This window comes from Siniperca chuatsi, linkage group LG9 (genome assembly GCF_020085105.1).
Source record: "Siniperca chuatsi isolate FFG_IHB_CAS linkage group LG9, ASM2008510v1, whole genome shotgun sequence".
In the NCBI taxonomy this organism is placed as follows: domain Eukaryota; kingdom Metazoa; phylum Chordata; class Actinopteri; order Centrarchiformes; family Sinipercidae; genus Siniperca; species Siniperca chuatsi.
In genome coordinates, this window is record NC_058050.1 from 12,351,739 (window position 1) to 12,366,665 (window position 14,927).

Genomic DNA, 14,927 nt, shown 5'->3' on the forward strand with positions numbered 1-14,927 from the left:
AGAGGACCGCCACAGAAATCGAACCATAGCGACCTTCTGCCAGTGATCAAAGCCTACCTCAACTAGCCCCCCCAACACCCCACCCCAACCCCGACCCATGAGACGAAACGAGAGAGAGCGAGGAAGAGAGAGGGAGAGATGGAGGGAGGGAGGGAATCCACACAAACCATCTCACGTCTCAGCATGAGCTACCTACTTTACATATGAAACACACCTTTCTCCCTTTAATTCCCATGAAATCGCACAGGAAGCGGTTATTGCAAAAGGGGGACAAGGAGGAAGTGATGTGGAACGGCTAGAGGGGCCATTACAGAGAATCCCTCATTACACCCTGGTCACAGCTTTGGAGTATTACCCCTGTGAAAACACACTCTCACCCCTGGGTGGATAAGTCAAAGAGAGTAGATTGTCTCATCTTATTTCTTCTCTTTGTGCTTGGTCTCTAGACAGGTATGGTAGGGTTAAACTTATCAACATATGCAGCTTTGGCTCTCTGTAGAACCAACAGGCAGGCTGGTTTAGATCTCTCTGAGCTGTAAGTGAGTCTAAAGAATTGTCTGTTGTATCTTTATATTCTTGTCTTTGATTGGAATGGAGATGGATCCTCACAACACATCTTGGTCTGTGATCAATCAATCATTTACCACCTGCTTTTATAGAGGTAGCTCATTTGCAACAGGACTATGAAGTCATCAAGACTGATGAGAAAAAAGGAGAGTTTCTTAAGGCGTCTTCTTGCATTACAGAGCAATGTGAGTTGTTTGGCAAGACATCAGAGAGGAAAAACATCCTGACTCATCCATCAGACTCATGAGGCTCCATTAAGCCAAGTTTCTCCATTCATTAGGAGATACAGTTTACAGCAGAGGCAGTTTGCAGGAATTTTGACAAATGCAAAAAATCATTATAAAATACAGAATACATCAGCATCACAACAAGTGAGAAAAACAGCTACTATATTTTGTAATGACATATTAACAAATTTTTAGGTAGGTCTATCGGTCAGTCCACCACTTTAAATCAGACCAGAGGATGAATCCTACTAACTTGGTGATCCCCTGACTTTGCCAGTTAGCAAATGTTAGCATGCCAACACGCTAAACTAAGATGGTGAGCATGGTAAACATTATACCTGCTTAGCAAGTTGTCATTGTCATTGAGAGCTTGCTGACATTAGCATTTAGCTCAAAGCACCGTTGTGCATCAGGAAAGCCTCACAGAGCCACAAGTAGTCTCTTGTTTAGCTACCAGTAAAGGCCTAAAATGTGTCCATATAACAGGTCTATAAAAGAAGAATATATTTGAGTTGCTGTGGGTGTTCTCATTTAGTGGAAGTCAGACCTAAACTTGTATATCTGGGACTCCCTTAATGGTACATCTCAAGGGGTTTAAAATAAAATTAATAAATAAAACGTCATATGTGTATATAGTAGTAACAATATATATAGTAGTAATATGATATTAAATAATATTGACGTGATGTAACTTTGAATATGATGGAGTGTTTTAAGGAACAACATCTGAAACATCTGACATTTCTGAAAATAAAATTCTATATATTAAAAATCTATTTGTTTCATTTGGTGGTCCTTTGCCTTATGATGATCACTGACTGGAGGTCATAAATTATCCAGTTTTTTATTTATAGCTTCATCGTTCCTCCACATTACAATACTGTATCATTATGAAGATTAACCATCAAGCAGATGTGGATGTTAGTGCTGTTTCATGGATTTTTAAGCAGCATATTGGTACAAATGAATATTTAATTTACTTTGTGATCATCAATATTTGATAAGACATCATTTGGGACAGTTTCTTGTGAAATGTATAAGTTATCAGTAGTTCTTTTTTCATAACGCAATCCACTTGTTAATCCTTTCAGTGCACCGTATCACAGCAATGAGCTGTTTTCTCATTTCACATGGATAAAACACAAAGAGGAACCACATAGAAAATCTATTAAGACTTTACTTTTCTTAATGCTTTTAAAAACATTTTGGACAGTGATTGATATCTTTTGCATGAATAAGTTACATAATAAATAAAAGCAAACACATTTCATTTTCTCTCACATTTTCACAATAAGGCATTTATAGCAGCAGAAGTGGCCAACAGAGTCTCAGTTACCTGAAACACCTGAGTGTTTCCAGTTGATGTCTGTCCTAACCAGCTTCAAATCAGGTCAGTATCAAACCCAGTTTAAAAGAGAAGTATTAAACCTGGGTTTTAGTCAAACCTACGAAACTGTCTCAGGAGTGTTCCAGGAAACTCTGCACCAGTGTTTGGAAATTAAATAAGAAACAAGGAAAACACTGGTGTTGGCCCTAAAGCACTGGAAGTCACAGGAGGTAGCATCTTACTCTCCTGCCTATCAATTTTCTTTTCATTTTTTTTCATGCAGCAGGCAATGTTTATTGATCGCTATGATTATCATAGCCATCCATCCACATTTAACTGCATTTTTCATGGTCTCTGTAGTGAAAGCTGTACAAGAACTGCTTCAACATAAAGCTGTGTGTTGAAGATTTGCCTATGCACAGATATCTTCTTCCAATAATTTACCGTGGCTGTCTTGCTTAGTGAGACAACGGCTAATCATCAGAACAAGGAACTGCAGCAACACGGAAAAGTTTGCGTACAAAAAACACGACATGAACATACTATGATCTGCCAGTTTATATACCCTTTACACAAATCATATTGCACTCAGCACTTAACCCTTTAGTTTAACACAAAACCAAGGAAGGAAGCAAAACTTTCCTTTTTGTTCAAAATAAAGTGGTCTTAATGATACAAAGATATTTCCAGATAAGAATGAGCCAATCAGAGCTCTCCAAAAAGATTGATGGGACATGCAGCCAAATTAAGGGCAGAATATGAATTCATGTAGATGAGATCTTGTATCTAAATTACATTTATCTGGTGCAGCAGAGGTTGATGGCAGCTAACCTCTGTTAGATTTTTTTCCATTAATGTCATTGTGTTAAGTGGGGTTAAGAATGGACATAACTCACTGAAAGTGTATTATGCAAACAAATAATGTGCCCATTTCTGCATGACCAATAAATCATGTAGAATATAAAAGCAAGATTACTGTCACCATTAAGAAAATGTGCAGCATTTACTGTATAAGCTTCAACTGACAAGCTCACCTCTGGTCATGTGACATGTTACATGTTCTCCAAACATATTATTTTGTGCTAATTCTACAGTGCATTTTCTCTCAATAGTAATGGTCAAATGTCAAATGTACAGCAAAGAATTAACAATGTCAAATAAAACATTTTGTGGAATTAACTTACACTAAGTGAACAGGTGTGTCCTTGGGGTTGGGCTAGAAATTGTGCTAAATCTGGCTTTTCTAGTAGCAGAGTAAGCACTGTGCAGTGGGCCAGACACTGTTGGGGTTAATCAGGGAACAAAATGGCCACCTGTTTTTGCAAAGCAATGAGGAAACTCACTTGTCTGATTGGTGCATTTGTATGGGACCTATTTTTGGGGTGGTTGCCTGATTGCTCTCCTGGAGAACAGTGACTTGAACAAGGTAATGTGGTTGTTCTAATGATTACACTGGATAACTACACTGGAGTTACTGCCTGCTGGCAATGAGACTACAATAAAAAGTCTGGTCTGAAATGTGGACACAGAAATCCACAGCTTCTTTTCTGTGTCTTTCACACGTATCTTCTCACAGATCAATCATACCACACACAAACAGGCACACTTAATTGTAAGCAAACAAGTGCATTTGGCATTAATGCTTATAAATATACATGGAAGCATTTGGGTGTTGACACATACAAACAAAAGCAGCCTTGTGTGCGCAGTCACACACAGTCAGACATATTGAACACACGCATACTTAACACGCATACAGACACAAGCTTACACATACACTTGCCCACACGCACGAGCATGCACACATACTGCTTGTTTGTAGCTTCTGCCAGATTTCTCCCTCTGCATGCCGACTGTGTGTCTGGCACCAGGGTGTGGAGCCACACACAAGCTGTGTGCTCTGTCTGGCTTTTACACACTCTAAATGGGCTTTATGAATGGCTAGGACTCAATGACTGAGTCAACACCAGGGGCCACACTCAACCCAATCCGACAACGGGTTTTGGAGATAAGTCAGAAACAACATTCTCCCAGCGCAGCCAGGAAGCATGTTTAAATAAATATGCCACCAGGTTTTCTTTTGTTTTGCACTGTAAACATTGTGCTGTGGAGTGTGTCGATCCACAGATGTGTTGCTTGTTTGCCATTTCTGGCTGAGCCCAAGTGCCTTTAAACAGCGCTCTGCAGTGTCTATGTGTGCGTATGTGTGTGCATGTGTTTGTGCTCTCGTTCCCCATCAAAGCTAGCAATAAATCCAGCTCTCGACATTGCGTGGAGCCAGTGACTCTGACAGCCTTTCAATGATGGATGGATGGATGGATGAATGGATGGATGGAGGCTGCTATTCACAATCTTGTGCCCTCAGTAGGATGCATACACTTTCCCCCATTCATGACCATCAAAAAATATGACGCTCACCTACTGTACATACAAGTACAAACAGATATGCGCACACAAGTCCTCACCACTGCTCTATCATTAGATCCAACACTCGACTGACATTCAGATCTGAATCCAGACTGAAGTCTGACTCAACAAAAGGAGCTGTCGGTGGAGTAAGAGGGCGGAGGCCAGATGTAAGCATTTCAAGCCAGTCAGCAGCGTCAAACAGCGTCGGAGCCCGTCGTTTCCGTGACTTCCCAGTGGATGGCAGAGGGGAGGTACAGATGGGGGTGGGGCTGGGGCTGGGATCACCTGGCTAGGGTTTATTACAGCAGGAGATGGAGGAAGCTCCAGCAAGAGAGAGGAGCAAAGAGGTGAGGGCAGGAAGTTGTCATCCTTGTTGTGCTGCTGGGAGGCCTGTGACTGATCAGCTTGAGGAGGAGGAGGTGAAAGGCCGGGGACTGAGTGGGCAGGGGATTTATGATCACAGACATTGACAGAGCCTGGAAGAGAAGTAGTAAAAAGGATTAGACATTTAAAGAAATATGAGTGCCATTTAAGTTGTATTCTTTACTAATTATGGGAAACTCACCAACACAAGTCATAGGCTCATCCAGAATGTCATCTATGGACTGCCGAGGGTCCATCTGTGGCCAAAAGAAAGGAAAAACACTTAAATCCCACTGTACTAAAGGAACTCTTGGTGATCTCCTGTTTATCTACAGACTCTAACCTGTGCTTTCTGGATAGCCTCCTGTAGTTCTTCCTCCAAGCTGCGAACACCAGGCAAGGTCTGAACAGGACTTGCGGTAATCTGCACTGGCAGCTCAAAATCCTGGCCAATCACATCACACGGTTGGCAGCAAAACACCTGATTAGAAAGCAGGGGTAAATAAGTTGACCGGTGGTGATGAGCATATGCTCACGTTTGACATGTTTTATAGATTGAAAGCTCTGTAGTGCACCCTTGAAAAGCGATTACCCACGATGTGTGTGTATTGATTTGTGTGTTTACCTGTGTAAACAACACCTCTGTTTGTGCGTCTGTTTCTGGCTTGCCTCTAGAGCATCCAGGATCCTGTTGCAGGAACGGATGAAGGGATCCTCCACAAGACTGGAGGAATGATAAAAGAGTATGAATTATTGGAGTTCTGGTAGTTCTTTAAATGAACTATTCTCCAACACCTCATAGACCAAAGATCCAAGCCTGTCTTTGCTCACCTCGTTGCCAGTGTTAGTGGAGCGGTCCCTGGGCCTGCTCCTTAACCTCTTCCTCATCTCCAGCTCCACACTCAGCTCCTGTTGCTGTTGTTGCTGCTGCTTGTTCTCAGTTCTCCAGGGAGTCCCACACTGCAGGGGTGAGGAGGACGACATGGGTAGACTGGGACTTGGAGTTCCTGAGGCGGTGCTGGCAGGAGCCAGGAAGACAGCGTTGGTAAGACCATACTGTTCACCTGCCGAATTAACTGACGCAGCATTCGAGAAACCATTCGGCACAATGTTCAGAATTCCATTCGGAACTCCATTTGGAGCGTCACTGAGAATCCCATTAGGAATTCCCCTGTCCGGGATGTACATCTGTTGGTTCGGGCTGCTGCAGGGTGAGTCTAGTCCTGAGCTGGAGCTTGAGCCAGGGCTTTGGCTGGGTGGCAGCGGGGCGTAGGGGGTGAGGGGCTCCAGGCTGGTACCCAGCTGGCAGAGGGGAGCAGGGGTGAGGCAAGAGTGGGGAAGCTGGAAGGGGCGGAGACGCTGCAACAGAGTGGGCTTGGTGCCGGAGACAGGGAGGCCGCGCTTACGCAACTGCTGCCGCAACTCTGACACCTGACGAAAGGGAAGAGGTAAAGGTGTAAGGGCAAAGAACACTTAAGAGTTTGTCTTCACCATGAATTGTAAATAATAGTAATTGTTCTTAGGCATTTTCTGCCTTTCAGTGCTTTCATGCTTCTCTTACTGTTAGATCAACAAGATTTGCAGGGAGAAGTTCAGGCTTGGACGCAGGGTTTGTGTCCACAGAGGTGTGGTTTGTTGTGGCGGGAACAGGTTGGGGATTCAGGGGCATGGCTCCAGAGGACTTCACATGATCATTGTGATCTCCCCTGGAGGAATGACAGAACCATTAACTCACCCAAACTATGTGAGGACTAGTGTCTCATTAATGAAGCAGAGATAGTTGGCTCAATTTGGATTGCCTAAAAAAAATCTGTTAGCATACCTGGGCACAACAGTGAGCTGTTGTTGTGGTTGTAGCTGTTGCTGCTGCTGCTGATTCTGAAGGATTTGCAGCTGGAGGAAGACCTGCTGCTGCTTCAGGAGATGGGAATAGGCAGGGTCTAAAGACTGGGTAGGGGTAGGGCTCTTCTGTTTGGCTCCTCCGCCTGGAAATAAAGGATTTTTTTAGGCTAAATTCAAACACCTTGCCACAAGAGCAAGCCAAATGACAAATGAAAGGAATTTTTGAATAAATATAGAAAACTAAAGAATTATGTTGGTACCTCCAGTCCCAGACCCTCCTCTCTGGTCTGGAGGAATGTACTGGTGATACTTGAGTTTCCTCATTTTGGGTTTGGTGTCCCGCGGTTTACGTGGACGGGGGAGATGGTTGAAGTTGAGGGAGGGTGGCAGGGAGGAGGAGCAGGTGGGGCTGGGAGGCCGAGCTGTCTGTAAAGACACATATTGCCCACATTTCCTAAAACTGTAACCATACTGTGGTGAGTAATTTCATAGCTTATAAAATATCACAGAGAAAATGTGCGTTTCACATTGTTTGACAGTATTTGCCCCATGTCAAGGTTAAATTCTTACATGAAATGTACAAATGCCTCACAAATCTCTAGATGACAGCATGTGCTGGTTCTGACATACAGCCATGCTGCTTCTGTGTGAATGTGTTAACCTACAGGGCAAATACTGAGCTCCCCCAGAAGTGCAAATTGACAGTAATGAATGCAGAGCAGCTTAGAGCAGAGCATTGTGTTTGACAAAACAGAGGAGTGACCATCCTGTTAGGTTGAAGACCTCTACGATGCTCTTTTATCTCTTATGCTGTATACCTGCTGTGAATACCTGTCACCATAGCAAGCACACACAAACACACATACAGTCTAAATGTTGTTTTTCTGCATGAAAATGTCATATTACCACATTTATTTGCTTGCATTCTTGATATTATAATTTTTTTGAGGAGTCACGAAAATATTCAAAACAAGAGACCCTTATAAAATTTAAATGAGCCAAACAAATGAAAAATTAGTGCAATGGGGTTTTTATGTGACAGCATTAGCATGCACTAACCCCACATTACCTTTGGCAGCAGGGGTGTGGTCTGAGAGGTCAGATACATCCCATTTGGTCTCCCAGTTGTTGCCATGGAGTTTGATTCACCCAGTATTACACTCATTGGTTGTCTGATGCCCTCGGTTGCCGGGAGCAACGCCAAACCAGACTGAAGGCAGAATATCAGATTATCAGAGTTGACATATGAGGCTAATTATAAACTCATCAGTCTGTTAATATTAACTTTAATGTGTTTATCAGAGGTTATTGATGGGAATTAATTTATCAGACTTCCTTGGTGCTGCCAACATAGTGCAATACATGAGTCTTAATCAAAAGTAAATCTCAGTGTCGTTTCCTCACCTGAGTATTGCCGGAGCTATGGTTTAGGGGTGGGCCCGCAGCTGAGAAGTCACTCAGTAATTGGTCACCTGAGAGCCCTGGCAATAAAGAAAATGCTGGTGATTGGTGAACGCCATGTTGCTCAGTGGGCGAGGAGGAGGAGCAGGAGGAGATGTCATCTTCGAAGACATCAGCTGACAGAGGGAAAGAGGCAGGACCTGAGGAAATGAAAAGTGAAAGGAGGTAAGGTCAAAACTGGTGGCGTGACTGGTGTCTGTGTGTGCTGGTGCATGCAGATGGGTGTTGACTCACGGTTCTCCAGGGGCAGTGTGTGTTCGTGCTTTTGCTCCACAGGTCCAAGCGGACGTTGGATCCTCTCAGTGAGGTCCTGCGCCTGGCGAGCCTTCTTCTGCCTCTGGGCCCCACTCACAGTCCTTGCTGCTGGGGGGGCAGAAGGGGGATCCGCAGAAAGAGAGGAGAGGAGATTGGATCGAGAGAAGCAATAGGATTTTAGAACATATGTGATGTGAGCATGCAAAAATGTTAGATCAAAAAATCAACAAATAGTAAACAGTCTGCCCAAAGGTAGATGTATTCCCTTGGATATGAACACACGCACACACACATTCACACAATATTTTCAAAAGGACTGTTTAAGAAATCAGACAGTTTGAGAAGCCAGATATTATAATAATAGTCTTTTCAAATGAGAAGGAAGGTTAGAGGGTGAGGAGAGGAGGAGGAGGAGGAGAGATGAGAGAGAGAGATGTCATTAATGGCAGAAAATGATGACTCTGATCCCTGGATGAGCGAGTTTATCATGTGCTGTCAATCACTGATATGTTTGCAGGCTGCTTAAAATGCAGAGTTACTGTGTGCAACAAGGTCACATTTCTATTTAACTGACAGCTGATGAAACACTGAGCCCACTGCCAGATTTACACACTTCATTTCCTCACACAACTACTGTACAAAAGGAAGTGGAGAGCAGCACAAATATGATAAAAATACAGATAGAAAGAAAGAGAGAGGCAGGGAAATGTGTTACTATGCACTTTGCTGGGAGCATACAGGGTAAAACAGGAAGGCAGCAACATTACTGTAGGCAGGGCATCACCTTGTGCAGTTTCAGTTTTCAGACCACTAGGGGGCAACTTCTGAGCGGCACCATCGTCAGTTAGACTCTGCATCAAGAAACAGCAGGTCAAACCAACAGCCAGGGCCCAGAGATTACAATGCAGTTCATTCAGGGGAAAGTTAAACAAAAGTATACTTCAGTGCCAATGTAGCCTAATGAAATATTCATTTACACCAGTGTTTCCCCCAGAACATTTACAAGGTCTTTGAAGGAACACTTGGAGCCTGTGCTACAAAGATTCACTACTGAAACTAGTACAAATTAGTTATTTTTAGGTGAGGTGGCTGCACACAGAAAACCACTTAACCCATTCAATGGTGGGGGAAAGAGTGTTAATTAATTTCTTATGAATTTACAGCTATGTGGTAGTAACACAGGTAAACAAAAATGTGGTCTCATTCTGTTCTGTCAAATATAATCAACTATACAGATGAATATAGATGAAAAACATGACATATGTGGAGGGGGAAAGTATTTGATCTATAGTGTTGAAATGTCATGCTGTTAGATATTATTAAGAAACTGGATGCTACTCACCAGAGCTTCACTCTGGTCTTTCTCTGCTTTTTGAGGGGGACAAGTAGATTTCAACCCTATGGAGACAAACAAGAGTTTGTTATAAGATGAAATGACAATGCAGCAGGTAGTTGTTGTATTTTTATCCACACTCTTATGTTGGTTTGTTTTTTTAAAGAATGTTAGCCTAGCAGAGGAGCAACTCAGGTGAAACAGTGCATCAACAAAACACTTTCAGCCTTCAACTTATCCCTCCAAGTTACAGCATGGAACATCTCAGGCGCTCTTTTGTGTTGGCAGGCATCAGAATGTGCAGTCAGACAATGAGGAGAGAGCAAGGTGCTCTGCCTGTCGACAAAGTACCTGAGACTGTTTTTTTTTTGTATTTCTACACTCTAGACTAATCTGCATCACATTTACTGCACAGATCTGGATGACTTTATGTGTATTTTATGCTTAGAGCACAATTTATTTACACCTTTATCTTCAGATAATGCCTGACATTAAGAGCATATTGTTATTTTTGAGCATTTGTTATCTTTGTGCATTTACACTTGCATCCAATTTGGGAAAGTCCTTGCATGTTATCTGCATTTCAAAACTCACTATAATGAAAATATGCAAGCTTTCTTTTTAACATCTCTGATATCTGCTCTATGTGTGGCCTTATGCAGGCTTATTAATGTGAATACAATGCACATTTTGCATATTATATATGTATTTGTGGTTATCATCCTTATTGTTCCCACTGATTCATGATGAAAATTTTTGTTTGCTTAATGCTGGAATTATTCAGTTAGATATACAGTATAATATGACAACATTAACCTACATATTCAACTAAGGTAGGCTATTTTGAAGCCTATATAATAATTAAACGTAATATATACGTATGTAATGTATACTCCAAAAATAAAATCAAGGGAAAGTAAAAGCTGGTCAATATAGTAAAACCTACAAAGGCATTTACTAATCACTAGGCAATCATCTGTGAGTGAAAATAGGTGACCTGAAGATTATTAATATGAAATCCAACCTGCAGTCATAGTGTAGATAGGTCAATCACAATGTTAATGATACATATAGACTAACCAGGGTCTGCATTGATTTCACTCTGCCTTCGGTTCTGAATCCTCAACTGCAGGACTGAAAGACAAGAACAGAGACTGAGCTGGCTGCATTAAAGAATGATGAAATATCACAAGTTACAATGATGGAACAGTAAGTTAGTTTGATTCTTCGTTGCAGGATCTGGGAAAAGAAATGACACTGACGTTGAAAAGGTAAGAGTTGAGCAATGCAAGGCAGCAGGTTCACTGTTAAATGATATGGCCTTGTAACTTATATTACCCCATGACTTTGCAATGCTTGTAGATTATATATCTCCTTGCATGCCTGTACACATCTACACATCACACCTATGCACACATGTACATTAACATTCAGTACACACAAAAACAGGTGAAGCAGAGTAGGGCTGGGCCTGTTACACCAAGTGCCCCCCCCCCATGACACATTTCGGTGAGTTTTGAGACCTGAGAGACCTGCCGAGGGGAGGGGAGGACTGTGCAGGGGGTTGAGGGCAGTAACTATTTATCTCTCAGTACGTCTATTTCTGTTGGTCCCATCCCCCCTTCAGCTGTCCCGCTCTCTCCACAAGCCTCTCATACAACCCCCTTCTACTCACGTCATCCTCATTTGTGCTGCTAACTATACTCTTCCTGCTTTTCTGCCTCTTTGACAACTCAAAACAAAAGTTTAACATTGTAAAAATCTGGATTTAAAGCAGATTAACACACAAATTAGGGAAGCAGTATTGATCACACTTGAGCTCCTGCTTGATTTGACAGTGTGTGTGTGTGTGTGTGTGTGTGTGTGTGTGTGTGTGTGTGTGTGTGTGTGTGTGCGTGCGTGTGTGTGTGTATGTGTGTCTACCATGAGATTGTTTAGTATTTTAACTGGAGGCCCAATACAAGTCTTGAACTCCACCTTAAATCACTTAACATGCATTACATAACATTGTGGTCCCCAACCTGGGTGTCAGTCCTAAAATAAATCTGAGGGGTGTCATTAAAGGATTAACAGGATACGACAAAATAAACTATTTTCTAATTTTTTTCTAACTTTTTTCACATTTTTTTCTCTTTTGCAATTTTCTTGTAAAATACTGGCTATTTTCACCTCTTGAGGCCTCTTAAAATCATTCAAATTAAACAGTCTTAGAGGCATATTTCTCACAGTTCATAGACACATAAAATCTGTGATGAGGAATTGCAAGTAGATATTTTGTTTTCAAGGGTCGCAAGCTGAACCATTATTGTAACATGAGGATTGCAACATTTTCTTGACCTCATTGACCTTGACAACAAGCATATGCCTACATTAGTGACATGAACATTTTGTGTTTGAAACAATTCATGTCAAAGTTCAACAAAACCAGATAAAACAATGAATAAGAACTCAAACAAACTGTATCATATCATACATTGGATGACAATTGCCAATGTTTTTTTTCCCAAAGGATCAACATCAGTTTCATACACTGGCAGACTTGTATACTCCTCAAGCTCTGCTATGTACATACATGTTTTCAAACAGAGCAGCTGCCCTAAAGAATCACGTTTTCCAGCAGGTGTTTGTACACCTAGGGGACTGTCTCTATGTCGTTTCCTTTTCAATTTTACCAGCCATTTACGACAGCTGCCTGGGAACACAACAGCAGCCGCGACAACTTGTAGGGAAACTTATTATGCAGTTATAGCAAAGTTGTTCGGTGCTGTTTGGCACAGAATGCTGGTTGTCTCCTGAAAGTTGTAATCAGTAGAGTGATATATTGGTTTAGTAAAAGTCAGTAATATCATTTAGAATTCATTTCAGCTATTCTGTGACTATTTTTGCTCTCAAGATCAGAAACTTTACAGACTGTGATAGGATATCACCAGTCCATTCAACTACATTTTTATATACAATAACTCATCTTTTTTCCAGACTTTAACTTTGACTGTTGCTTATTCAGACATGAATATTTAATGTTATAGAGATTTGAAACCAAGTATTTAAAGGGGCTTTAAATAAAAAGAACTTTCCTGCTAAAGGCCCACTGTCTCTTTTAACATGTGCATCAACAAACTAACCCATGTCATGGTTAAAGTGTCACACAGTAACATGCAGAGATCTTTAGCCTCGGGCTCAGATGTCTTCATGTCTATTCAAGACATCTCTGTCTGTGTGTAGCAATCACTAAATCCATTCCACCATGATCAATACCTTCACTCAATTGATCACATGATAGACAATGTGACTGACCAGCTGATAACCTTCACAAAAGTAAAGCCATTGTTGTGGGAAAATAAATCCTCCTCTCCTGTAATTGCCGTGAGTTGAGACTCCAGGGTCCTCACCTGAGCGGAACTTGTTCCGGATGAGAAGCGACCTCTCAGAGGCCAGCAGTGTCATGGTGGAAGGGGAGGGTGGAGGAGCCAGGGAGTGGAGCAGAGAGAGAGAGGGAATTCCTGGTGTCACTCTACCAGGAGGAATGGACCCCTCTCCTTCTGTCTCTCGCTGTTGGGAGAGCAGAGGAAGCAGGGGAGTGAGAGAGACAGATGCTTGTTAATCCACTGATAGACACAAACCGATATTGATAGAGGCACACAAAGCACAGCGGAGATAGATTGAGGGTGAAATAGAGATGCAAAGCCTCTCAGACCTACAGGCACACTGAACACTGCAGTGAGCTGCTCTGGCAACAGCAGGCCTCCCTATAGACAGCCTGTCATAATCACACAGAGAGTCACAAAGGCCCACCCACAGAGACAGAACTAACAACACAGAGAATTAAACAGACAAGGAGGGTTTTAGAGAGACAGAGCAAGGAGCCAGAAGAAGAAGAGGAAGAAGAGGAAGAGGAGAGTCGAGCTCGCATGAGTGACAGAGACAGAAGCCCCAGAAGATACTCAGACGTCAGGGCTGGAGGACACTGATTGTGGCGGACAAACATGAACTCGCAACACACCTACAGCATCGCGCGACACATTTACACTGTGACAGCAGGACCACAAATGTGTCATGCACTAAAAGAAGAGGAGCTGCCTCTCAAATAGAGAGAGCTGGGAATCAACATAAGCTGCATTAGTGCACACACACAACCTATTAACAATATTGATTTGAACTGGCCGGCCACAGAACACCCAAAGGAAGCCTGTTTGAAGGGAATGGACAAACACACACATACAAAACCACACACACATACTTTGGAATAGCTGAGGTTATGCATACTAAATCACCACAGTGCTCCTCCTATTCCCAATCCCCTAAATGCACACATCTGACTTATTTACAATATGAAGAGTCCAAAAGAAGGCCACTCACTCTCATGAATGCAATCAAATAACAAGCAACTGATTGAGATTTCTTGTCTGGCACAGGCATTTCACAGTAGGGCACTGAGGCACACGAAGGCACTGAAAACACTGAGAGAATAAAAGCAAGAGAATGAAAGAGAATACTTACAGGAAAAGAGAGAATTGAGTCCCTCGGGGGAAATTGGAGTGGATTTAAGATTAAATTGAGAGAGGTGCGAGATGGAGGAAGAGAGGGAAAGAGAGAACTTCGTAGTGCGTTTAATGACGATTTCTTTCTTTCATGTTCTTTTCATATCCTTTTTTTTTCTTCTTTTTCTTCCTAAAGGTGAAATGCAAAGAGAAAAAGGATCTGTGGTTCCTTCGTCCCCTTACGATAGAAACTCACCCTCTCTACCTCTGCCACGCTCTCTCTGCCCCCTCTCCCTGTCCGCCCCAAAGCATCCTGGATCCTTGGTGCCAACTGTGAGCGACTGTCAAACTTTAGCCCCCCACCCTCCCACCCCAGCAGCCATTCACTCCCCCCTGACATCTGCTGACTGATTGATTGAGGAGCAGATTCAAAGACAATAAGCACTTGTGTGTTTGTCTGTCCATGTCTTTGACAAAAGTAGACTCATTGATGAAGTTAGTACAGTTCCTTAATGTTAGGAGCTGAATTGCCACATATAATGTGATGGATAGAAAAATGAAGGCAGGTTAAAGAGAGGGTTTATTACAAGGCAGCGAGAAAAGCCCGGGAGTGTTTTGGACTCACATCAAATCATGTACTGTAGCAGGACTGCAGGCTCATATGT

At 42.4% G+C, this 14,927-nt stretch overlaps 1 protein-coding gene across 1 annotated transcript; it reads right to left on the bottom strand.

The window, feature by feature from the left end:
- Window positions 1–1,953: 1,953 nt before the first annotated feature.
- On the bottom strand, window positions 1,954–14,575 carry si:dkeyp-69b9.3 (myocardin). Its single transcript, XM_044208661.1, is given in 17 exon segments — window positions 1,954–4,788; window positions 4,791–5,006; window positions 5,096–5,150; window positions 5,237–5,374; window positions 5,519–5,617; window positions 5,725–6,324; window positions 6,455–6,599; window positions 6,716–6,878; window positions 6,996–7,161; window positions 7,805–7,945; window positions 8,140–8,336; window positions 8,431–8,556; window positions 9,236–9,302; window positions 9,794–9,849; window positions 10,865–10,918; window positions 13,174–13,333; window positions 14,282–14,575. Coding segments are annotated over 16 exon segments (2,484 nt in total). The 5' UTR covers window positions 13,229–13,333; window positions 14,282–14,575; the 3' UTR covers window positions 1,954–4,582.
- Window positions 14,576–14,927: the final 352 nt, after the last annotated feature.